At 40.2% G+C, this 27654-nt stretch overlaps 1 protein-coding gene across 3 annotated transcripts; it reads left to right on the top strand.

Moving 5' to 3' along the window:
• Positions 1-1242: 1242 nt before the first annotated feature.
• Positions 1243-24965, top strand: LOC136826918 (GDP-L-fucose synthase-like). Of its 3 annotated transcripts, none has more exons than XM_067084485.1 (7): positions 1243-1326; positions 11075-11214; positions 12571-12685; positions 16185-16313; positions 16625-16816; positions 22705-22852; positions 24211-24965. In XM_067084485.1, the coding sequence occupies exons 2-7, from the start codon at positions 11081-11083 to the stop codon at positions 24444-24446; spliced, it is 954 nt and encodes a 317-aa protein (XP_066940586.1). In that variant the 5' UTR covers positions 1243-1326; positions 11075-11080; the 3' UTR covers positions 24447-24965. The 3 variants fall into 3 exon arrangements, with proteins under 3 accessions (XP_066940586.1, XP_066940587.1, XP_066940585.1); XM_067084486.1 differs by lacking the exon at positions 1243-1326 and adding an exon at positions 1387-1436 and having other exon boundaries at positions 24211-24582; XM_067084484.1 differs by lacking the exon at positions 1243-1326 and adding an exon at positions 10016-10116.
• The last annotated feature ends 2689 nt before the right edge of the window (positions 24966-27654 follow it).

Raw genomic sequence — 27654 nt, 5'->3', positions numbered from 1 at the left:
TTCTAATTCTTCATAAATTGTCGCGTAAACAACCATTCTTTGATGGTTCCTCATTCAGTCATTTACTATATGAGCATAGCCTACATATAAATATGCAAATGACCGAGAATATAGGTCAATGAATCACATGATATAAGAAAATAATATATTTGACCACAAGAAACCCCCAAAAAGAGTGGAAATTATTTCCATTCTTGGTGTGGCAGATCGTAAAATGAAGGCGCCACTTCTGCACCTGATCATCTTGTGTATGAAAACTTCCACACCGGAGGCCACATTTTCACGTTTCGGCAACACTGGCTGCAAGCCATGAGCCAGATTTCCCAATTCCACTGCTGAATGACAAGCCTGATGAGTGATTACTGACTGGTGTGTGTAAAGTGTGACTACAGTTCCAGACGTACGATAATTATCGTACGAGTACAATAATTTGACCCTCTGTACGATAAACGATAACGTGCGTACGATATACGATAATTCCCGATATATGTAAGATAATTACTGGAAATGTACGATAATTTGAACCTTTTCGTCAACTTAAAGGAATTTAGAAGATTCAAGGCTATAAGACATCTAAGGCCATTCACCGCCTGAAAATAAGTAAAGCTCAAAAGGACAGAAGACGTCTTCTAATCTCATTTGACCACCTTGATCCAACCATGCAAGACATTGGAGGGTCCCTTATAAGCACGTTTAAGCACCCAGGCGAAGGAAATAGTCTACAATGTTTTTAAATATTTACAGCAAAAAAAAAAAAAACCGGACCATTAATTGACATCTCAAGACTGATGGATCGTGTAACGGCAATCAGTGAAGAATTGAAAGTAAACAATTATATGATTTTGCTGGATATTTTTTTTGTCTTGTATTGGTGTTTTAATTTGATTTTTAAGAACAATTGGCAATTTTCTTAAAACAATACTCATGTTAGTCGTGATTTTTTTCTCTTTTTTTACGTTTACATTGGTGATATATAATGACAATGATAATAATCACTGAAGTACTAAATAGGCTACTTTGTACAGCCTACAGAAAAGTTATCTTTTTGTTCTATTTTTTTGTCATTATTAGCAATAAATAGGACTGCTATCACGATTTTTATATTTAGCCTTACATTAATAGATATAAAGATATATTGGTGTAGGTGGAATACAGCTATACTGCGAAATGAAAAATGTACGATAATGATAAAAAACGATAATTTGAAGAGGTATGGTACGATAAGTTGGTCTGATACATCTGAGAACCCTGGGTCACCGTCACCGCCGCCAGCCCGCCACTACACTCACTAGTCAGTCAGTGCGAAGGCGCCGAGCTTACAAACAGGTTGGTTGTATTTCTCCGGCAGTTTCAGTTGGGACTCTGTCCTGGCAGATTATCTGCATACTCCTGAAGCGTTTTGGAATCATTCTTTATTATTTTACTGTGTTTTGGAGGTGTTACCAATATATCTGAAAGATCTCAAAATGTATTATTTTGTTAAATTGTATTGTAGCTCGAGAATTTAAGACCAAATCAGTACACTGTTCATGCAAAGAGAACGCCTTCGTTGAGTTTCAGAAATTTCTTGCGAATACCATCTACATTTTAATGCTTTTAAACATGTAGTTTATTATCAGGAGTGAAACTGCTTTTACTCTGAGATATGCGTCAAGTAGAACCGTGGATTAGCTTGAGTTCAGGAGATCCACCTTTACAAGATTTCCAGTTAGACTCCACAATATATTTTCTTATTATATTTGCCAATATTTTGTTATATTTATATAATGATTACGCATGAGCTCCATCATCTTTGGGCCGAACGAGTGTGTTAACACTATAGGCTACTTTACCCAGGATCCAGAGAAGAACCGGTCTGCTAATGCGCAGGTCTGAGCGATTAGGATAATGAGCTCCCCCAAACCTCGACTGGGGTTTTGGCTAAGACAACCTAAATCAAAGATTTGGCTTAAAAAGGCAACCCAAAATATGTCCTTCTATTAATATTTTATCTTCACCGTCTCTAAGGATTTTTGATAGGTATTAATTTGTGTAGATTCTAGCACAAAATACCACTTGTCTTGTACAATGGTTTATTTGCCAACATTTCTTCTCGCAGTAAATGTCAGTGTGAAAAAATTTTTCCTGGTCAAACATGTTGTTAAAGTATTGTCAGCACAATGCCGAACAACTGCACAGTTTTTGGCTGTTTTAACACAAAAAGGAAAATCAAATCCTTAGGTTTAGGCATAATTTTCTTTCATTTTTTCGAGATTTGAAAGTTTCAGAGACGCATGCATACAAGCATGTCGACTATTTGATAAACTTAACCCAGATCATAATATGATTTGCTCTTCGTATTTTTGCAAGGATGATATTACTGACGACATGAAATCAACTTGCGAGATGGAAGTTTTGTTCCCGGTTCTTCCATTCGTCAGGAAAAGGCAGAATGTGGTCTTTCTTATAATTTTAATGGAAGTCATTTTACCTTTTTAGTCCAAGAAAAACAGCGTGTGAACTGGATAACAGTTGTTATCCAGTTCGATTGCAAGTGCAAATGACTACTTAAGGAAGAAGGGCTCTTAAACAGCAGCAATTTAGAAAAAACTACTCATTTATGGTGCTAAGTGGTTAGATATGAATTCTTCAGTATATAATGGCAGTAACACGAAATGCCTCTGGGATTAATTATGAAAGCATTAATTATGAGGAGCAGAAAAAGGTAGATACCATGAAAACCATGAGAGTAGCAGACTCACGATTTAATTGCCTTTATAGATTTAAAAATTGAGAGATTCTGTCAAGTCTCGTATAGACCTTTACGAAATACTAAGTAAATTATATAGTGTTAAATTCATACTTACAAGGCGATTAAATCAAGATATGAAATATTTTTTTGGTTGCATACGTCAAATGAATGGACTACATGACAAGCTAAATTCGGTGAATTTTCAATTTTGCTTGAGAGAGTATTTGTCAGGAAAAGACATTGCGCTGTGAAGTGAAAGAAAAACTCACTGAATGTGAAGAAGACGAATTTGATTTTTAAATATGTAGTTATCTTTTGCTGGTTCACAGTGGTGAACGAATGGATATCATCAGTAGAAATGTCTGATTAGCGCTCTTTAAAATTCTAACCAGTGAACTTGAAATTGAAAATGAAGGCTTAAAGGATGATGTTAGAGAAGAACAGAATCTGATTAAGAAAGCGGAAGGAAAAATTGAAAAACCAATTTCTGACGTAAGAGAAGAAGAGTCTTCGTTACATTGATGGCTGCATCATCAAGAGATTTGCATTGAAATGTCTTAATTTAGGAGTTTAAACAACAGGCCGTAATTTACCAGAAAATTCATGGCTGAACACAATCAACATACGCACACTATATTCACCTTCTGATGCTTTCACGTCTCGGTTATCTATAATGAGAGAGGCATTTATTGCAACTCATGGTGAAACTTCCCGGGAAGTTAAAGAATTAGAATTGTATGACGCTGATGATCCCAAAGATGTAAAAATAAGGGTGAATTATTATCTAAATAAAATTACTGTAGTAAAGAAAAAGAACGAGTGCTAAAGCACGAAAGGAAAATCTGTGAAACTAATAAACTAATACCGAACGGGTATCGAGAAGTTCTTTGTTCTTATTTTGTTAAATTAATCTATACAATAATACTTACGATGAAAACAGTTTTGTTTTTACCCCTCTTACTGGACATTTTTATCCTCTCGGACCTTTAGTGACTCACGGCCTTAGTGAATTTGTTTAGCATTAAAGTGAAAAATAAGAAAAACTTTTAACTGAAGATAAGTTTTACTAAAGGAAACGGATTATTAGAAAAAAAATGACAGGATAAATGAGCGGTATACCCAAGATCTAAAGACTAGTCTTTAGATCTTGGGTATACCTGACATACGAATCTGTCGCGGGGAGGGGCTCACGTGACTACCTGCGCACAAAAGGTTTTATTTTCGTTACCACGTTAGCAGTTACCACAGTGGTCTAAGCCAGGGCGCTCTTTTAAGCCTTTTGACCAGTTTGTTCAAATTGAGCGCCGCTCCAGAGTTACCGTTTGGAGTCTTTTCTGTATTCTAAGAGGAATAAACCGCTACCGACAACATGAAAAGAATGAGGAAGTATTACTCCAAACATTATTATGCATACTATATTAACAGAAAATTTTCACTTGTAAAATCATTTTAATATTAGACATAAACAAATTGTCGTAATTTCTATAATGATTATATATATATATATATATATATATATATATATATATATATATATATATATATATATATATATATATATATATATATATATATATAATAGCAGGTTAAAGAAAACGGGGTTTTGAGGGAGATAGGAGCTGGAATGTCGTTGAGTTTGAATTTTCTAATTGGGCCCCACAATTCCTAGCACCGGCCCTGGTCTAAGCACGGGCATAGCTTATTCGAACTGATGCAAGGGAAAACCAATAGCAATTGCTTTGCTTGTAGATGATAAGGAAAAAACAATAGAAAATGAAGAGAACAGTTTGGGTGAACTTCTATATATACAAAAAAAGGAATGAGAATTCTTTACTCTATAAGGAGCTGATTGATGATGAAGAAAAGTTTTACGAATCCTTAAGGATTCAGGGAGCTTGATTTTGTTTAACAACTTCAGAAAATAGAGAAGGATCTCAAGAAGCAAAACACCACGTTTCAGGAAACCATCTGACCCACTGAGATTAGTAAGAAGTTTTCAATGCATGTCTGAATTTTACTTTGGGATACCATAGCAGACAATTTGAAAGGCGACAAAAAAAGAAAATCTTTGTGGAAAACTCTTTCGTTATCTAATAAGACATAATGCACCAAACTAAACTCGTTTATTTCAGTTTACAATAATAGATTCATTTATTTCTGACCCGCTTTCTCAGAGGACAGCACAAAGTTAAGTATACCTTAGTTTTACCAGACCACTCTCCTAGGGCTGGCCCGAAGGATTAGACTTATTTTACGTGGCTAAGAACCAATTGGTTACTTAGCAACGGGACCTACAGCTTATTGTGGAATCCGAACCACATTATAGCGTGAAATGAATTTCTATCACCAGAAATAAATTCCTCTAACTCTTCATCAGCCGGCCGCGGGAATTGAACTCCGGCCCATCGAGTGACAGTCTGAAGACCGCACAGTTTTTTTAAAAACTCATGGGAATATGGAAAACAAAGTTTCTAGGATCAAGTGTTTTAGGGCTTTAAAGGTAGGCCTGTTGAGATTCATGACAGCTGCCATTGCTGATGGAAGAAAAATTTGAAAGGGGTGATGGTACTGATGTTGTCGAACACTGCCTCAGGGTTATTGAGCTGGTCACTGGTGTCATTGGGGATAAGTTTGGCAAGATCAAATACAAGAGTTAACACTTTCATTTCGCACGTTTTGATGACATGGTGAAAATCATCTCACGGTGATTGCTACGCTGTTAAAAAATGAATCAGTTGCCTCTTCAGACTTTCCCTCCTTACTTTCAACGAAGTATCGCGGTGCCGTTGATGCTGCCGTCTCAGGTCCTTATCTAGATTTATTAGCTTGAACTTTTGACCAAATTTGATTTATGCTAGTTTGACCACCTGAAGCGTTATTTCGTCCTTGTCTCTATCTTTATTTTTCCTTTTCTTCCTAACCGATAGTTACTGAGTCTCAGCCTATTCTCTCTCTCTCTCTCTCTCTGAATGATGATCGTAGGCTAAGTAGTATCATGTAAATTGGCCTCTCTCTCTCTCTCTCTGAGTGATGGTCATGAGTAGTATCATGTAAACTGCTCTCTTTCCTCTCTCTCTCTCTCAGAAAAGGTAAGGTAAAGGACATAGCATCAGCGTATTTGCATTTCTTTGGAGGCTTCGATTCCTGTCCACTCTTGGTGTTACGTTACTTCGTAAATATTTGATAGCGATCAGGAAGGTTAACCCAATTCTGTTTGCATCCTGGCCTGAAATTACGAAGGCAATTATGTGTGTGTATCACCGGCTACAGCCTCGAAACAAAATCATTCAGCTATCGCTGAAGCGCATAATGCTAACATTTAGAATCTGCAAGGCGTAGTGATGGTTACGCCCTCAGTAGGGGCTGGGAAGTAAATATCTTCTGGTTATTTGGACTCGCGGAGTTATCTGAAACATATCCGAACTATTAATGGGAAACAAATGTAGCTCCAAGCGAAAACAAATAGTGGCTCTCAATTTTACAACTATTTGCAATCATTTTCCATTCTCCTTGCGCTTGAGGACGTGAATTACAGATTTATTGCAGTTGACACTGGATGCTATGGGAAGAATGGTGACAGTAGTATTTTTTTCCACCATAAGTTAGGAAAAGCTTTGTAAAATGGTAAGTTGGATACAAGGCCAACGGAAGGGTTACCGTGACCATCTACTTCAGCACCTTAAATTACTGTTGATGCCTTGGTAACTGACGGAGCCTTTCTTTCGAAACTGATGATTGCGAACAGAAAGCCATTTCAATTCTAGACTCTCCCTTTTCCGAAGAGTAGTTGAGAGTGCATTTGCTGTAATGGCCAACAAATTTATATACCTGTTGCGAACCGGAGATTGTTAAATGTTGTATTTGCAACTTACCTGTTGCGTAATCTCACACGTGAACAAAATGTTACCGTTGCTGATATTAGTGATGTTGCAAATGCTAATGTAAGTGATGTAAGAGAGAAATATAAAGCTAGCTTTGGTAGTCCTCCTGGGCCCTGCCTTGAAAGACATGGTTGAGGAATGACGACAGGTAGGCCTAAGGAATAATACTGTTCTTATCTGCTGTGCATTAGTCAGTGATAATGTTTATGATATGCTTATATATATAGTAAATATAATGAACATGATTCTTGTTGATAGGTAACAACTTGAAAGCCAACGGTTTTAATGATAAAACTTAAATAATTTACCGGTTTTAATCATTTCCTCTCCAGTTATCTTCCAAATCGCGTCCTTGTAAAAATGACTCCCAGTACCTTAACTTACAAATATCATATGGTCATTCTGTACTGATTGCTCTGTAAAAGTGGAGGGAAGGACGCGACGGAAAAGAAAACACAATAAAAGCGTAAATGATTAAAAGCAACTCTGGGGAAACGCATGGTCTATGGAAGAACAGAGAGCCGTTTCGATTATACTAAAGAAACTAAAAATAATAATAATAATAATAATATAACAAGTAGGGAATCTGAGAAGCAGTAGGCCTACTCACTAATTGCACCTCAATATGTGGAAATAAAAAATATAGCAGGAGCTATATTAAGAGTATTTCAGAAGGGAACCACCAAAAAACTCAAAAGTTATACAAGAGTGGACCCCAAGAGCCCACACATATATATTGTATTTGAAAAAGTGACCCTTCATAGCGAAGACAGCAATAAAACAATGAAACTTCGTTATATAAAAATTAATTAACATTTTATTGCTTTAGGTGTCCGTACAGCACTGTGCACACACCTGCTGCCTCTGTTTCACCTGACAGTATATCATCATCATCATCAGATGATTGTATTAGGAAAATATATCTAATATCCGAGATGAGTAACATATGTGAATCTCTGTAAGTACTGTTTTTCACATCCCAGAGGCAGGGATGTTACCTATACAATTCTATTTAGTTCTGTAATTCTGCTCTAGATTATGTGTTATACAGAGAATTATGTGAAATCCAGGGATTTCACGAAATCCCCAGGGAATTTGTCAAATGAGCAACTCGCTTAGGAACATTTGATCACCGAGGGCTAGCACGCTAACACGGCGAAACAGTGATTCATCTGCACTGTTTCGACGTGTTTAGTACTAACCCATGGGGGATCAAATGTCCCTAAGTGCATTTGATCCCCGCCCCCAGGGTCCTAGTACTAAACACGGCGAAACACATTTGACTCCCCCCACGCCAGGGGCTAGTACCAAACACGGCGAAACAGTGTAAATGAATCACTGTTTCTCATGTTTAGTACCATTATAGCCATCGATGATCAAATGTTCCTAAGCGAATTGGCTATTTCACAAATTAATTTGGGATTTCGTGAAATCCCTGATTTCACTTATTCCCTGTAACATGCAGTATATAGGCTTGTGGTCTTTGCTGGAAGCCGGGGCAGCCTTACGTCCGATCTTTGGCAAAAATTTGGAGATAAGCTACTGAAGTTTTTGTTTACATTGTTGAGTAGGGAGAGTTGCCAAGCTATTCAAACGACCAACTCTACAAATTACACAATGATTATTGGTCCTACGTTATTTCACAAAGTTTATATAGAATTATACATCATAATTTCAAATGATAAATGATCACACATCCGGAACTAAACATATCATGGAATATAGTTGGCAACATTTAATATAAAAGATACGACAAACATAATGAGCCTACAAGTCGCGTTGTATATCATTTTAATTCGAAATTTTATAATTCCCATGTTCTCGAACCGCATATTTCAGTATGTATTTCATTTATTATGTATTATTGCTTTGGCATTATCAATGAAAATTTAAAGGCTTTTCTTATACAGTATCTTTTTATAACAAAAAGATCTTGCATTAGATATTTGTATTAACCTTGATCAGATTCATATTCTTGGCCTGCTGATGGCACTAACCGCAGACATTGTCCGGTGTATTTGCCCAAAGTGCTCAACATATGCTTCAGTGGTTTGTCTGGCAGACTCAAGAGGCGAGTCTGTCATTGAGCAAATTTATCACTTCTGTCTGAATACACTATGTTTATGTGGACGGGGCTAAAGAATGAACATTCTTAGTGAACCATCGCTAGTGCAAAGAGTTACGCAATTAATGAGCGCATCTGTGGAATGAGCCAGTCAGGAGTGTGAAGACGCACGAGGAGATAACTAAACCATGCATACATTGTTGCAGCAAACATTGCAATTTCATGGTTTTATCCCGGCTCCTAAAGGTGAGAACATAGTTGAAGGTCTGCCAAGAGAGACGCGGATTTTGTTAATGATTCTTGAATAAACCTTTGTTGCCAGGATGCAGTACAACTGTTAAGCTTGGCACAGACGTTTCTTTCCAAGAATTAAGATTTGTTGTCACTTATTACACGATGGCATCATGGAATTCCTACAAAATATAATAAAATTATTTGAAACTTTGGGAGGTTGTATGTCATTCCTCAACGAACTACTATTATCAGAACCACTACCTTCCATTTTAGGATGTATGTGCTGATTTATTTGTATATGCAGGCAAGGATTTTTTTTATATACAGTAATCACCTTTCGGGCTGGCCTTACATTGCAGCTCATAGCAATAGTGCAACGTCTCAGGACTACAATTGGCCATTATTGGATTGAGGACCTCAATTTTCAGCACTTGGCAGGTTAGGAATCTTGAGTTAATGGCGAAAACTCGGAACCCATCTGTTCTAGACAAGAGATTCAAGAGTGTCTCAGTCCCCTCCCTCCAAAATTTCATTGGTGGTGACTTGGATGAGAGGTTTCTGTGCCCCGTTCGTGCTTTGAGTTAATAGTTGAAAAGGACCCAATCCCGGAGATCTGAGTGCAGAAGACTTCATTAGTAGCCTACAGGGAGGCACAAGAGTAGGGTGTTTAGGAACACCCTTCTTTCTGGCTTCATGAGGTGATCAAGCGGGAATATGGCTCCTCTTGTCGGGAATTTCCTCGACAGAAGTCACTATTTTCGTCGTGCCGATAGACCGCACGATCTACGAAAGTGACTTAGCCCCCATGCAAGGATAAGCTAGTCACGTACCAGGCTTTCTCAATTTATTTACAAAAATAAAACCATCTCAATCATCACCCTTACATAACAAACACACAAAATCCCCTCAAACAAAGACACACTAACGAACTTGCAATTTCCGTACCTGCAACACGAAACAGGTGGGCTGCACAACTGCCCCCAACTTCAAAAAAAACACCGAAATTTAATTACAACTAATGCAACGCCACCGCAGTATACAAACGCCCAAACAATTATTCTTACCCAATCATTCTCACTACAACCACACAGGAGCACTCGCAGTTACTAACCTTACACAAACCCTTAGGAGCCCAAACACACGCGTCTACTAAGAACGAGATTCCTGGAGCGACAAGACGAAACATGACGTTGCATACTGCTGCGGTACGTGCATTTCAACAAAATGTGCAATAACAGTCGTGTTTATGACGTGCCTTGTCTAGTAAGTTCCCGCCGTTCTGTGAGCCCCGTAGAATCGGCGGGAGTTTGAAGCGAAAAATTCCAGAGCACTGAACTTTTTCGCGACACCTCTGATGAGGAAGTTGGTCTCCCTACTTACTCGAGAGGACATGAAGCCAGGGGGCCAGAGCCATCCCTTGCTTTTGGAAGAATTTCTCAGTATTTTAGATATCGAGGGTGTAATAGTTTTAATTTTTTTTTTCCTTTGTTTGCTCTGCCTATTCTGAAACCCTCGCTTGGTAATAGTCAGAATTAGCTGTCTTCCGATAAGAGACGCTCTCGGGGATATCAGTGTTCGCCAAAAAGTTTCCTTACTCGAGTGCCCTCCTGTTTTGCAAGGTTACTCTAGCCCAGTGCCCAACGGCCCTAGTAACCCATCTACCAGACATGATGAGAGGTTACAGGAATCATGACATCCCTTGCTTGCCCGGAACATGGCGCTTACTGGTGGATTCAACTTTAGTGGTTGCAAGACGACTCCACACCAAAGGGGTACATTCCCTTTATAAAAGCAACAAATAACAAATGTTCCAAAATAACTTGTATTTCCCATTGTACAAACCACCTACCTCCCATCTATGTATCTGTGGCCTAAAGGAAAAGTGAATGTTGACATAAGGAGAGTTGAGGTGTTCCCCACCCGCACCCTTTAACCACCTTGTTTCCAAATTTAACGACCGCTCCAGCTCCCTCTGAAGGATACTCCTATATAAAAGGCCCCAGTCTGCATACCTAGGAACACTATAAAATTACTTCAGTAATATGTCAAATCTTAAACAGTTTCTCAGACCTTCAGTTGCATTTTCAAGGTACATTTAATGCCATTCTTTAAAGGTAATTTAGCCTTCAGTTCCATTAACCAATTCTCATTAAATTTTCAAAGGCAATCATGGAAGAAAAGATGAAAATTTTGGTGACTGGAGGGTCGGGTATGGTTGGCTACGCTCTTCAGAAAGTCGTCAAGGAGAAAAAACGACCCAATGAAGAATGGATATTTATTAGTTCTAAAGATGCTGATTTGAGGTAAGCAGTGCTCTCTCTCTCTCTTTCTCTCTCCAACACACAAACTTTTACTTTTCTTTAAAAGAAAACTATTGTGCCGGCTTTGTCTGTCCGCCCTCGGATCTTAAAAACTACAGAGGCTAGAGGGCTGCAAATTGGTATGTTGATCATCCATCAACCAATCATCAAACATACCAAATTGCAGCCATCTAGCCTCAGTAGTTTTAATTTTATTTAAAGTTAAAGTTAGTCATAATCGTGCGTCTGGCGACGATATTGGACGGGCCACCACGGGCTGTGGTTAAAGTTTCATGGGCTACGGCTCGTATAGCGTTATACCGAAACCACCGAAAGATAGGGGTTTTCGGTGACCTTGATTATACACTACAGAAAATTCGATTGAGCTGAAGAAACTTCGTCGCATTTTTTACTTGTTTATTCTTGTCATTCATCATTACTTTTACTCTTCTCATCAACCATGAACTTCAGCAGTAATAGTGTTTGCAATAAATTCAGCAATGGATAATTGATATAGAATTTTGTTTTGCCTTATGTCCTGTTTTTTCACAAAATTTATTATGGTAATTTTTTTCTATCATTTGTATTCAAATTTCTTGCTACAGTTTGAAAATTTATTCACTTCAACACCTAAGGTTATTTCGACCTGTGATCTAGCGCCATCTTTCATTCACGTTCTTCATCTTCGAGGTTTTACCAAAAGTAAATTTAGTCTCATTTAAACAACCTCAATACCAAACTCTGTATCACTGGGGACTCGACAAAGAACGTTGGTGCTGTCTCAAGAGTATTAAGGTATGCTGTAAATTTTGCGTTCCCGAAGTCATCATCCTCGCGTGTATAAAAGACACTTCTAAGCGTTTTATGCACGCACTCCCTCTGAAATAGTTAGCTGTAATTCTGTTTTGATTTGTGACACATGCAATAAGAAAAAGGTTAGGTTAGGTTGGAAACTTAATAGCTGTATATAAATATAGCTATTAAGTTTAAATGTATTTTTTTAAGTTGTTGCATTTTTCATATGTAAGAATCGCAGTTGCACTGCATTTTTTATATCCTTTAAAAACTGCCCCGACATTATCTTTGCTGACCACAACAACTACAACAAAAACCCCTAGACTCCTTCATAATTTTAAACTTTATAGCATATTACCATAAAATATGTTGGGTTAAGTACCACCCTTTCAACGTAAAATGCCACTTTAGAAATGAATATGCTTTTTTCCTTTATGCTTTTTTTTCTTCCCCCCCTTTTTTTTTTTTACCAAAAGCTTCTGAAGGAAAGAATAACAAAATATTGCTCTGAAATACACGGAATCCTCTTTCTAATACTTTGGTTTAACATTTTTACTCTCTTAGAGAAATGCATGAAACTCGCGCCATCTTTGAGAAGTACATGCCAACTCATGTCATCCATTTGGCTGCTATTGTTGGGGGGGTGTTTAAAAATATGAAGCACACCTGTGATATCTTGGTAAGTTTCAATGAAAGTTGCATAAATAAGTGAAGATGAATTCTCACGAAGATTAGTAGTATACTGAAGTTTTAAATTCTCATTTCGGTTAGTCACCTTTCATAAGGGATGCTCTTTGATTGTGCATGTATTGGTATTCCCCCAACGAGCATACATAAAGTCTGAAGATTACTCGGAAACTGTCCACCGGGTAGCCGTAGGCTAAAACAAACTAGCAACTCCATGTGTTGTTGTTGCATGTCCAGCCTTTGCTTTTTGAAGTTAAAGGATAAAATATAGAGTAATTTGGTCTACATTTTAAAGGGAAATTGAGGAAAGAGAAAATTATAAGAATTATTACCTCAAAATATAAGGATAATCTGAAATGTATATGTATTTTTAGTGCTCTTCGACCGTCAGCTCGTCAGTCAAAGGTAAAAAGAAAAAATTTAACTTTCAGCACTTTCCGTACAGCATCACATCCAGATCAGGCTTCATTAAAGAGAGAAAGGACAGAAATGTAGCGCTGTATCTTGATCATTAAATACCCAGCAAGGAAATCAAATGTGAAAAAGGAGTGTGACGCTCCTTAATACAGCTCATAAAAACGACAAGCTGGAGAGAATGACTGTGGTTTGATAAACTTATCAAATGGGAAAGGCATCACCAGCGAGGTTTATTATATAATTATTACTATTATTATTCTCATAACCTTGTTAGGTTGGTATCTCCAAGTCAGGATTTGGGATACAAACTGCCTCCAAAGGAAGTAACCATCACTACCCTGTTTTCTTAGGATCCCAATGCTCTTCCAGTTATCTTTATTGTGGCCAACAGTACACTTTTCTGGAGCGAGCTCAGTTCAAGGTTTGCATATCGTATCTTCTCTAGGCTCCTCTTGAGGTCGCCTGAGATTACTTCTAGTGTGCCCAGGCTGCATAGCCTCTTTATTTCCACCTCTAGATGGTGTTGCTCTATCTTTTCCCTGTCTTTGTCCTGGTGTCCTGTTGGGGGTGGGGAGGGGAGGGGTTTGCCATTAGTGCACCTCATACGGTGTGCTGTAGGCATTACTAAAAGGTGTTTACAACGTCCCTTCAGTCCCTAGCTGCACCCACTTTTTGCCATTGTACTTACCTCTATCCCTGCTCCCTTTAATCCTGCTGTCCAACCTCTCTAACTATTACTTCTCAGTGCAGCTGTGAGGCTTTCTCCCAGTTCCACATTTAGATTCTTGTACTTCATCTGCTGTGTTTGCTGGATATTTTTATCTTGCTTTCTAACCACTCCTAGTCCCTCTTTTCACTACCTTGAATGCTAAATGGCTGAAAGTGCCCCAGTGCTTGGTCTGACAGCCTAAATTTCTTAAATCAATCAGTTTCTTGAATCTTCTGGTCTTCAAGCATGTATCACCTGGTCAGTCCTTACATCATGGTCCCAGAGTATCTTGATTTTTGATCGTCCATCACTTTATCGAGTATATGGTTGTACCACTTGTCTGTATATGGTAGGCTATTTTCTTTGCAGACCTTCCATTACAAAGCCTTAGCAGTTGTGCCATGCCTTCCCTTGTGTTCATTTTAAGCCAATGCTGGGCATTCACTTATGATGTGGTTGATGATCTCCAAAGTCTGTTCACATTTGTGGCAGCTAGGTGATGCTGATTTTTTTCCATTTACTGTATTTTGTATATTTTGTGTATAGTAAGTAGTGCCTGATCTCTTGCTGCCATTACCCTACCTCTAGTCTCCCACTTGAGCTCTCCCCTAATCAGCCATTGCTGTCATCTCTAGCTAAATCCTGAGTCTGCCTCTGTTACTAGCTATGCATTTGTTTTTTTTTTTTTCCACTTCTCTTTCCTTTGGGTTGTGATAAATTAATTTTTCATTACATGATGCTATCAACCAATTACCTTTACTGTGCATTCGATACTGCCTAAGTGTTCTTTCCCCAGTGTTGATACAGTCCTCCGCACTTTGTATTCTTCCTCATTTTCGTTATTGGTAAGTAGTGCTTTACCAAACTTGCTCTTGGATAATGTAAGACCTTATTGATGGTCATTTGTGTTCTTGTTTTTCTGTTCGTTTTCTCGTTCTATTACTGGCACAGCCCATGTATTGATTGCCTTCACAATGTTTCCACTGGTGAGCTTGGGCTGTGCTGTTGCCCTAATCCTGGAGAAGCATTTCTTTCTGAGGTTTGCTTTCATTTCTTGGTGTCTGATATTGTTACCCTTCAGGACTATGAGGTATTTTTAGACAATCTCTCTTTTATCCTTGATTATTCTTTTCTTGGAGTAGGATTCCTCTACTCTGGATGGTCCTTCCTTTTACTATATTTATCAACTTCCCATTGTCATGGGTAGCTCCATTTTTATACCTTAATTTATGATCTAGACTGTCTATACAAGGGGATCCAAGCTCTTGGCATAATTTATGATCTAGACTGTCTGACAAGGGGATCCAAGCTCTTAGCATAATTTATGTTTCTAGACTGTCTGTACAAGGGGATCCAAGCTCTTGGCATATTTTCTGTATATCTTGATGTCATCCTTGAACATTAGGTGACTGATGACTGCCCTGTCTTCCAAGTTGATAGCCAATCTTAGTTTTCCTGAGGGCCACTGTCATTGGTTTCATATAGACTAAGAACAGCAATGGTGATAATAAATCTCCTCGGCAAATTACACCCTCTGATATTTATCTCTGCCATTGTGGTTCCTGGTGCTGTTTGGGTTGCTTCCAGTGCTGCATCCTGTTTGAGAGTAATGCTACGAAATTGTCTGTAGTTCCATATATATCTTACGGTTAATCCATGCTATACTTAGATTTCTCTTCCTTCTCTTACAATTCCTCAACACCACTTTATCCACTAAGAGGTGATCTTTGGTTGCTCTGCATTTCTTACATTATTACTACATATTTCAGCCAGACCACTAAACCGAGTTAAATGCTAAACTTTTATGTGGTTGGCTCAGAGGTTTAAACCTCCTTAGATCCTTGATCAACGTTATTCGTCCAGGGTCTACCACTTGCAAGGGTTTATCGGGTGTTTACAATATGTAGACTTCCGTGAAACAGTCACTTGCAAGCTGACAGACCCAGTGACAAATCTGTAGGTTTTGTCAAGCAGGCAGCTTCACCACTGCTGATAAAATTAGAAACCTGGATTCAAATCCTTGTTAAGTATGCATGTTGTGTAACAGTTTCTTGTACTTGAATTCTCACTAGATTCCATTTGTTCTGCCTCTCCTTGGGTTCTTGTTTGTCCTCTGCAGTTCCAAACCACAGTCCCATAATACCTAAATACATGTAGACCACAGACGCATAGCACATAATTTTATTCGGAATTGCAGTTGAAGGCTGAAGCCTCAACTAAAATAATCAAAGAATTTATGACATAACAATTGAAAGGCACAACTCTGAGATATCATAAAGCTATGATATCTGACTGAGAACACTAAACCCGCAGCAACACTACTAGAAAACCATACCTAACATCCAGTTCTTGGTTACCTTTTCAGTTGACAAACCAAAGGATTAACCTCAATGTGTACCAGGTATGTAAAGAAATAAAGGTGAAGAAACTTGTCTCCTGCCTTTCCACCTGCGTTTTCCCAGATAAGATCACTTATCCAATCACTGAATCCATGGTAAGTGTAATTCCAAATTTCTTCATTTTTTATTACAGATATAACTGCATCTGCAGCCTTATGAAATGCTGCATAGGAGCGTTATCATGATTAAAAACTAAAAAGATTCCACAGAATTTATATCAGTTCAGAGTGCTATACAAAAAGTTGACTGCTTGAAATATGAGTGTTACCACTGAGGGATTTGTTCAGAGTGTCAGTCTGTTATACTAGGATATTAATATTTGCAACCATAAAGAAAGCCATTTGTGTGCAGAACCACTGCAAATAAGAACCCTATGAAGTAGAGTGTAACCATTTTCATCCTTCAGCTTCACGATGGACCTCCTCACCCGTCGAATTTCGGCTACTCCTTTGCAAAACGGTCGATTGATGCCATGAACAAATGCTATCGTCGGCAATACGGATGTCCTTTCGTATCAGTCATACCCACAAGCATATACGGACCAAATGACATTTTCTCCGTGGAGGATGCTCACGTCATACCAGGGCTGATTAATAAGGTGATTTGTTTGTACCAATGTATGTATGTGTTTGTATATAGAGTATATGTATATATATATATATATATATATATATATATATATATATATATATATATATATATATATATATATATATATATATATATTTAAATGTATATATATATATATATATATATATATATATATATATATTTATATATATATATATATATATATATATATATATATATATATATATATATATATATATATTATATATTGTAATTTTAAAGCTGGGGTTTTAGAAATGGGGTGTGCTAGGATGATATGCAACTTACCTTAATTACCACAAAAATCTGGACTCTGGCCTTGGGGACAGCTAAAATTACAAACAACAAAATACGCCTGAAGGGCTACTTCAAAAGGTGGGTGATTAGATAAACTCTGGGGTTTAACTTAGTTCATTATATCTACAAAAGAAAACACATCAGGAGAATGGTAGCATAATTCAGGGGTAATGAGGTGAGAGCAAATGACGGGGAATTTCCAGGAGGGAATACAAATGGGTTGCTTGCTTCAAAAGTTGTTAAAAACAAAGTAGCGAGGCCTGCTACGCACATAGATGATACGCAGATCCACAGTTGATAACTCTTAATCTGTAATTGAAACACTCACAGTTACTCAACCGAAACCAGCACTGTAATGAGGGAATCGAGGAATTGCATTGAAGATGCCCAGACTGAACTCGATTCCAATGACTTGTATATCATGCGCTTTTGTTACACTTCTCGTAAATGCTTTGCAAATTTAACAGCACAAAGTATAAAGCAATACAGGTCTCACTGTAATTATATCGCACTATGAAAAGAAAGGAACACAGTTGGAGGAGATTAGAGAATGTGGCTGATGAAAAAACTGTAAACCCTGGTACTTAACCTTTCTTTAGGAGCTGAAGTTCTCTTCTTATGAGGGCAAGTGAGGGGGAGGGCAAGCGAATTAATTCACAACAAAAGTTACTTTGGATACTGCCAGCCACATGTCGAAAATAGGCGGTTTGTTAGAGCAATTGACTGAGCTCTGGAGTCCGTGCCGCTGTGCTGGCAATTCTAAGAGCAAGCTTCTCTCTCCAAGCCCCTTTATAGCTTTGGAAGTTACGGCTTTCTCTTCCTAGATGGCATTGTGATCACTCTGCCCACATGGAACTGCAGGCCGCATGGCTCTGATTTCAAAATGGCGGAATGCATGTGGTCAGCCTGCCAGCTGACCTGCCTCGGGCAACAATTAGCTCTGGTCGGGTCCGCACCTGAAATTAAGGGATTTCTGTCAGCACTTTGGACAAGAAAGGGATTAAATGGGTTTTCCCCCAAAAGGCAGTGGTGAGAGGTTTTAGAGGCAAATTTGCTTACAGTGACTCATACTAAATTGACCTTATTGAATTACTTAGTCCTTTTTACTTTGAATTATTGCCAGAAAGATGGCGTATAAGGGAATATTCTTAATACCTCCCCAACCTTGATGACATTTATACCCTTAGTCGGGTTGAAATGGCTAAAGTTATGTTATCACAACAGGCAATAATTCCTCTCTTCACAACCTTTGGGGTACATTAGTCTAAAATATCATATTTCTGTTAAATATCTAAGTCAAATATAAACAAAAGAAATCTGCTAAATATCAGAGTCAATTATAAACAAAAGAAATCATGACTTTTACTCTACTTTGTAGAATTAATTTACGCTGCTGGCAACAGTAATAATTTTACTTTGTAAGAAATGATAATAAGCAGCACCTGATGAATACATAATAGCTAGATTATTACGTAACTGGAAATAAAATTGAACCTACCATCTTGAGGTTAATATTGTTATACTCAGAATACTCCATGCACTTATTAGTAAAACTTTTAGTCAAGTTCATGCGGTCAATATACCTTAAGGAGGCGATACAACGAAAATATTCATGGGTTTTGTTAGGTGTTGCCACGATTTTTGAGAGCGACAGCTCAGTGTCATTCCGGACATTATAAACACTTGTGCCAAGGGCACATATTATAAGTACATGCGATGTATCAGTACATAGCACTCGCTATGGAAGCCAGAGGTTATGAATTACTAGGAAAGAACAATGATAAAAGAGATTACCTCACTTTGGGAGTCACTGATAAGGCATACAGGCAACACAGCACTGACCTTACAGGTGCCTTGTGGCACTCATCTACGTACGTGAGGTATAAGATTGTGTATAATTTACACAGTTTGCGAGCCTGGGACTCGAGAGTCACCACAGAAGATTAACAAAGAATAAATGACAGATACAAAGTAATTATTAATTGTTGTAAACAGATGATGATTAAATACTGTATGCCAAAATTATATTCCTTAGCCTATGGAAATGGCTAGGTTCATTCTTTAGCCCAAAAGGCCTCAAGGGGAAGTCATAGGACTTACCAAATTGGGATATCTGTCAACTGCACCCTGCATTAGCAGAGTGGGAAACAAGGTAAAACATAAGCCTTTGTGAGGCGTAAAATAATATGATTAATAGAACAGAATAATGAAAGGAAAAAATGTTAAAGGAAAAGAATGAATTACAGAGTTATAAGGAAACTAAATAGGTGAGGAAACCTGACACCTCTTCTGGATAGAGGTGCCAAGGTCCTCGTAGGATAGAGGGGTGGCACTGTGCCAGGTTGCCACTAGTGCCAAAGGAGCTCAGCGGCTCTCTTTTGGCGATCTGGAGCCATCTACGCCCATGATTTTCTTCTGTGGACCTGTTTTAGGTTGATGGTTTTCCTTAGTAGGGGAACCAGTCAAACCAAGTCTGAGGAGGACAACTTAGTGCCACCTGGGTCGGCTTCTTTGATGGCTGGAGCAGGGGCATTCTTTACAGGCTCTGCCCCAAGTCGTTGCAGTTGCTTGAGTTCATTGGCCAGTTGAGGTGTGGCAGAATCCATATTCACACTCGTGTCTGCAGAGGACTGGGAAAGGGAGGAAGATGTTCTGGAGGGCGTGGGAGGCTCGCAGGTTGCAATGACCAGCTCAGGCACGGGTTGCGAGGCAGCACCTTTGAGGAAGCCTCCGCTGTGGCCAGAAGAAGCCATCTCTCTTACTGGTACTGGTAGTGGAGCCAAGCCGGACGAAGAGAGGGGATCCGAAGTGGGATCTCTCGAATGGAGATCTGGGGCGTGTTCTGCCACTGGCCCTAAGGCAGGGCCAGGCACTGGTATAGGATTTGGAGATTGCTCGCCGTTCAGGATGGATGGAGCTTGGCACTGCTCAGTGTGCTCAAGTGGCACTGGCAGAGATTGAGAGTCAATTTTTGGGATCTCCACGAGGGAGATTGATTGAATGCCTTGGCATTGGCACTGGGGCAGGGCCTGGCACAGGACTGGGCTTTGAAATTTGCGTGGAAGGAGGTGGCCACCACACAGAGTACTCAGGAGGCACTGGCAGTGGAAAGAATGGAGGCTCTTTAGAATTACTCATGCCTAATGAATAACTTGAGGGGCTTGGAAACCCAGATTGTTGTATTTTTGATGGAGACTAGAAGTCTTGTCCCAGGAGGGGGTCATAACCTCCAGGAATGTAGCCTCCTACGGCAAGGTTGCAGATTTTGGATGTATGAGGCCTAGTGACTCTCAACTGAACAATAGGAAGTATCATTTTATATTGATTGATACCCTCAATTGTGATGAGTTTGTCTGTTAATGTTAGCTCCATAGGGAACCTTGTCCTTCCTTATGAGGGAAATTTGTGCACCAGAGTCATCAAATGCCTCGACCTGGAGGAGGTGCCACATATATGGGACCTTCAGCTGGAGGGCCCAACAACTTAGAATTTGTAACTGCCAAAGCAATGGCAGATGTACTTGATTTATTTGGGCATTTTACCCATCGGGTAGAGTGCCCATAAACTTTGCAAGCAGGGCAATAACTCCTGCTATAATCTTTGCTTGGCGCTGCCCCATTGGAGGGAGCAGGCCCTTTACTTTCATCCAAGAGCCAGATGGGACTTGTTGGGGCATTGTCCCATTTGAGAACATAGAAGGATTTTCAGGCTGAGCCTCAGTCTTGAAACGTCTCTGTTCAGTGGGATGCCCTATTTTCGTGAAATATCCACAAACTGGTTTTTTGGGGGCTTGTCCATGTTTGAGGGGGTGTTGAGAGTTGGCTGAAGCAGTCGAAGAGGGATATAATTTTCTTCCATGAGAACTAAGATGAGGATGATTGGTGTCCCAGATGTCAGCCCAGAGACAGCACTCAACCACTGTCTTAGGCGCCTTGTCACATAGATGGGTCCCAAGAGCTGGTGGGGCATAAAATAAGAAGTCCTCGAGGTGGAAGAGTTCGAGGATGCCTTCCACACTAGTGGCTTTGAGAGATTCTAGCCATCGTTTTAATACCTGGGTCTTATTGAAGATCCACTCTGACCAGATTTGGCCGGATTCTTTGGGCATATTTCTCCACCTTTTCCTCCAACAGTCAGGAGTTATTTCAAAAGCTTTTATAATGGCTTAGCAGACAAGGGCAAGATTTCCTTGATCCTCAGGAGGGAGGGTATTGAAGGCAATGGCACCTTTCCCTTCAAGATGCCGTTTCAGAGACACTTCTTCAGTAGAGGGCTAATAGATCGTCAGGACTTTTTCAATATGGTCAAGCCAGGCTTCGGGCTCGGCTTTGTCCCATGTTCTTATGAGGGAGCCTACACTGCTGAGGGTTACATTCATTAAAGAATTCAGGTGTAACCTATAACACGTGACATGGGTAGCTTGATGGAAAATGCCTATTAACCAAAAGTAAATGTAAATACTAAACTTGATTTAGGATGTTGTAAAACAGCGTTCGTAACAGTCACACAAACCTGTAAATTATATCCCATAATAAGTCGGTAAACAATAAAATGTTGTGCCACTAATTATTATGAAGGAACTCTTCTGTCAAACTGGAAAATGCAGTAAATTGAAGAACAACATTCATCCTAATTACAGTGAAAAATTAACTTTCTCAATATTTGTTCAAATTTTTGTGCCAAAAAAATGCATAGCCCAAGCTGATTTCATATTCACTGTATAGAGGTTAGATGTGTTATGTTTCATATTATTTTTTCCTACAAGCAAACAACAAGGGATAATTATTTTTTTTTTTTTTGCGTTGGTACTATACTTCCATGGGACGGGGTATTTGGTAGCTTCCAGCTTTTTCTGATTCGACTGCACCCTTCCATAAAAGCTGCCACTCTCGCTAATTCTTCTTTTAGTGCTATGAAAAATCCAAATATGGGAGACTGGTCATCCTCGGAGTTCTACATAATATTAGTAGACTGAATTATCCCGGTTGCCCACCAGGTTGTAAAAGGGGTCAGGACAACTGCACCCCTAACTGTTTCTTGTCTTATAGTGTGTTCTGCGAGTAAACCAGTGCCACCCTATAACCAGATCTGTGATTTTTACGTCTCACAGTAGTTCCTCAACTGACTTCCCCTTAAAAGTGCCAGATGATAATGAATCGTCATCTGTGTCATTTTCTCAATATTTTCTTTCAGAGTTATAGGAAAAGGAGTCTTTCATGAAGACTGGTATTATTGCAGATTTTGAGCTTAAACTTTCTTAATAATAACTTATTTCTTTACCTGCTCATCTACAAAGATTCTAGATAAAAATGAAATTGCATTCCCTAATACTCAATGAAAGGTTTATAAACAAAATACCCACAAAATCCTTGGAAAATGTTTGAATTTTCAGGGGGCCAACTTCCTTCTCTCTTCCGAAATATGTGCCTTGATATATTCTGAAGGGTGGAGAAGGTGTCTCTACAAAGACCCAGTCTTTTTTTCACGGTTTTATTTGTTTTACTTTTTGGACATGGGAAATATTTTTGGATTTTGATGAAGGGTGCGTCCCTGTTCGCTAAAGAGGAAATTTACTTGCAGGTGCGCATGTGCAAAAGTGTCAATACTCCCTTAGTAGTTTGGGGAACAGGAAAACCTCTCCGGCAGTTCATATTTTCATATGATTTGGCTAAGCTCGTGATGTGGGCGATTAGAGAATATGATGAAGAAGAAAACATCTTCTTGTCAGGTACTGTTATCTGTCTGTAATTTTTTTCAGTAATTAGCTGTTTACTATCCATTTCAGGGACCACGAGTCATCGTTTTTCTCAAATATCTTGCAGACTAATTATTTAATCAAAATGGTACTTTAACAGTGTACATACAAGACACCTCCCGCATTGTCAAATGATTTTAGTTAAGGCATTTACTCTTGACTTACATGGTGTTGCCAAGCATCGCCAAACTATGCATTCGAACGTCCATTACCCCCGTCCAGTCCCTCCCTCTCCCTTCCCCTCCTCATCCCTTCCTAAACCCACTTTCCTGACCTCCCCATCTCCGCTCCCCCTTTCCTGTCTATGGGGGATAGCTGACTCATGCGACTTTGCCTTTAAAAGTCAAGAGTAAACGCCTTAATTAACACCATTTGACAATGCACTATAATACCAAAAATTAGTGGGAGGTGTCTTGTACACTGTGTCAGAGTACCTTTTCGATCAAATAACTATAGTCTGAAAGATATTTGAGAAAGACGATGACTCGCAGTCCCTGAAATGGATAGTAGTAAACATCTGATTATACACAAGTCCAATCTTTTTGTAACTCGTTTTATATTAGCTATTAGATAGAATTTCAGAAGTCGATTCAGTTACCCAGTTGCTCACTTTCATAAAATTCCTTTGCTCCCATAAGTTAACGTTGTGTTATCTTATTAGACCTGAATTTCTTTCTTTATAAACAAAATTATATTGACATACCAGCTCTTAGGTGGTCAAGTTACGCAGCAAATGGCTAATACTAAGATTATTGGTGTGAAAATTTTATATAAGCGATTAAGTCTGAGCATTTCTGTGTAACTAAGTGAATCTTTTGGAAGATGATGGCTGGAAATTCAAGGTGTAAAGAGTCTGAGACCCTGTAGTATGAGTGGCATCTAGTAACGACAAGTTTATGCAGAAGCTCAGCTGGAAGGTGGAGATGAGTGAATTTTTATTAGGGGGTAAGCAGACGAGATATTGCTGCTTTGTTACTGAAGTGGGTATCTCCATGATTTCATAACTGATAAGAGTGGTGAGGTGATATTGCTGACAAAGAGAAGGCATAATATTAGAATATTAGTCCTTCCACAGTTAAGTGACTTCAGTACGTAGTGACTGTCCTGAGCTGATTTTATTTGCTATGTTTATCATAATTATAACACGTTTGTTATACAGCTGGTGAGCGAAATAATGTTGGGTCTGGATAGTACTTTGTTGGGTGTCCGCCAAGGTACACAAGACGCTATTAACACTCAACCCCTGGACACTTTCTTCCCAATCATTTACTTCGAATCCCATCAACAATTTTCTCTCCATTTAGTCTTTTGTATGATTTTTATTTTTGCAGTTGACGAAGAGGATGAAATTTCCATAAGGGAACTTGTCCAGATAATAGTGGAGGAATACGGTTTTAAAGGTGAGGTTGTGTTTGACGACACGAAGACTGATGGTCAGTACAAGAAGACAGTCAGTACGGCCAAACTGAGAAAATACCTGCCCGACTTCAAGTTTACCCCCATAAGAGAAGGAATTAGAGAGACAATACAGTGGTTTGAAGAAAATTATGACATTGCAAGAATTTAAACAGTTCATCAAATTCAAGATTAGCATGGCTTAGTTGGTTTTTCTTTGAGCATTGCTACGCTTCAAATGTTGGCTGCACAGAATTTGACTGTTGTTTATCAATATTGTTCTCAAGAACTAATTCACGCCTGAGTACCATTCAATTATGGCTTTGAGTGTTTTAGGTTATATAATGTATTGTTTGTCTGTACTTATTGTTTTAGGTTATATAATGTATTGTTTGTCTGTACTTATCCGTGTAGATATGACGTAGCACCTTTATTTAGTGCTTTTACTTGGGTCGAAGGATTTTTCAGGCAACTTCAATTTATTCTTTAGCTTTTATTGACAAGCTGCCTAATTATCATAGAAAAATTGTTTTACCTTAGTAAAGAGTTTCATTGATCGTGTAAGATATTGTATAAGTTAATCTTGAGAACTATGAATGATTCCTTTACTTCTTCAGTTGCCTGAAATGCAGTTTCAAGATTGTATATTGTTCGTTGTGATCTCTTTCTAGGAAACATGATATGAAGCAAATTTATTAGTCTCAGTCTTCCAACAAATTGAAACTTCGTACTATGAATCATGAAATAAGCCCCCATTACGAATAAAACTGAACATACAATTAATATCAAAATTATATAATTCTGAGACTGTGTTTACACACTTCGGTGACTTTGTGAGAGCGGTGCTAAATAATGAGCAGGGAGACAAGTACTGCTGATTTATTGATAAAGAATAGCTGCTTATAAAGCAGGATGCGGACGTCTGCGTAGTGCGCAGAGACCGCTGATACAAAGATTTACGGGTGACCTTAAAAAAACAGGACAGGTTTATACAGAGAACATAGTGATAAACAATGTCTGACATATGAAATGAATAACTTGTTAATAAGTGATTGATTGGAAAGACAACATATACATAGTTTATAATTGTAATGATAAATACATATTCCGCTCGACCTAAGGTCGCGGAAAGGCACTGCAGAAAACAGGATGTTCTCCACAGAGAACGCGTTGAGCAGGGACTTTACAATACCTCCCCTCCCCGCCAAGATGGAGGTAACTTCTGGGGCGACGAAGGAGGCCTCTCTTTCTTGATGTCAACTGGAGAGGGTGGTTGCCTTCCCCAATGTCCTCTGCAGTGGTTTGTTGTGGTGCATTGTTGTGGTGCATTGCTGGGCCAAAGATGTTGCTTTGGCGAGGGAGGCCTTCGTCAGGAAGAAAGCCTTCTGCTGGTCGGGTCCCCACACTAAGGTCTTTGGACGTCCCTTCAGGACCTCCGTCAGGGGGGCCATGGTGTGAGCGATCCCCGGGTTGAATCTTCTGTAGTAGCTGAACATCCCGAGGAATTCTTGCACAGCCCTGATGGAGGTAGGGGTGGGGAACTTCTCACTGGCTTCAACCTTCGATGACATCGGCCGGACGCCCTCCAGGGATATCTCTTGGCCCAGGAGCTCCACCTTCTCGACGCCAAAGGTGCATTTGTCAAACCTGACGACGAGGCCATTCTCCTGTAGGCACTGCAGGACCTTCCGGATGTGTCGCAGGTGTTCCTCCCAGGACCTGGAAAAGATTAGGATATCGTCGACATAGCAGACGCAGAAGTCCAGGTCCCCCAGGATGCTGTCCATCAACCTCTGGAAGGTTGCGCCTGCATTCCTCAGGCTGACGGTGGAGAAGGCGAAGACATAGGACCTGAAGGGTTTGACCATGGCGGTCTTGGGGATGTCCTCCGGAGCTACTGGGACCTGAAAATAAGATTTTAGTAGGTCCATTTTGGAGAATATCCTGGCCCCTTGGAAAGAGGCCGTCAGGTCCGCATGTTGGGCAGGGGTTAGTGGTCCGGTTCTGTTGCCAGGTTCAACTGCCTGTATTCACCGCTGGGCTTCCAGGTGCCGTCTGCTTTCTGCACCGTGTGAAGAGGGGAAACCCATGGGCTGGGAACCTTTTTGCATATGTCCATCCTTTCCATCTCTGCGAAGGCCTGTTTGGCCTCCTGAAGGTGCTGCGGGGGAAGCCGTCGGAACTTCACATGCGTCGGGGACCCCTTCGTCTTAATATGGTGGTATATCCCATGTCTGACAAGAGTCCTGGGCATCTGGCGGAACTCAGGTTTGAAGACCTCCGGGAACTCCTTCAGGAGGGAACCATATTGGTGGGGCACGATGGAACAGATGGCAGGCTCCCTGGGGCCTGGCGACAAGGGCAGGGACTGGCAGGACTGGGTGTCTAGCAGGCGTTTGCGTCCGATGTCAACTGCTAGACTGAAGTAGGTGAGGAAGTCCGCCCCCAGGAGTGGAGTCCTGACGTCCACGATGATGAACTCCCAGTTGTACCTCTGGCCAAGGATGGAGATCGACAGGAGCTTAGTGCCATAGGAGAGGATGGGGGACCTGTTTGAGGTCGTCAGGCAGGTAGTCAGGTCCGGCGGACGTCTGAGGTCCTCTCCTGAAGGTGGAAACACCGAATGCATGGCTCCAGTGTTGACCAACATCATCCTCCCGGAGATCGCGTCGCGGACGTAGAACCCTACTGGTAAGGGGCCACTGGGTATTTTTGTTGCTGCTGCCATGGCGGCCTTTGGGGTTGGCCACCACCTCCTCTGTTTTTTTGAAGGGAAGAAAGGGCAGGGGGCTTCGCACTTCCGGGCGGCTCTCCCGAACCTCTGGTGGAAGTAGCATAGCCCAGGCCCTTCCCTCTTCTGCTGGTGGGACGACCTTCTCTGCTCAATGGAGTTGATGGGCTCTGTGGTGGGGTCCTCCGGCAGAAGGCAGTTGGCGGAGTGTGCGGGCGTGGTTGCCCACTTGGCCGCCTTTGTGGAGTCCGTCAGCTGCTGTGTCAACCTGATTAGGTCCTCAACTGGCAGGGTGTATGCGTCCGTGATTTGCCCACAGACCTCTGGTAGTAGCTGCTGCAGGAAGATCTCCCTCGACAGACTGATTTCCTTGCGCCTGCCGCTGCTGTCAGTCTCAGGGAGGAGGAGGAGGTCCTGGAGGGCGTGCTACAATTCTAAGAGGTTTCCCTCCTGCCGGTGGTTGAGAGCGAGGTCGAGGGCGTGGGGAGCTCTCTTGGAGACCGGCAGGGAGCAGGTCTCGACGAGAGTGGATTTCAGTTTTTGGAAGGTGGCGGGGACCGTCGTCGTCATCAACCATGGGGCGATCTTCTTATAAATCTCCTCCGGGAGGGCGTTAATGGCAATGTCCGCCTTCAACACCTTGTCAGTC

The sequence above is a fragment of the Macrobrachium rosenbergii genome, chromosome 41, assembly GCF_040412425.1.
Source record: "Macrobrachium rosenbergii isolate ZJJX-2024 chromosome 41, ASM4041242v1, whole genome shotgun sequence".
Classification (NCBI taxonomy): Eukaryota; Metazoa; Arthropoda; class Malacostraca; order Decapoda; family Palaemonidae; genus Macrobrachium; species Macrobrachium rosenbergii.
This window is presented reverse-complemented; position numbering and strand designations above follow the sequence as displayed.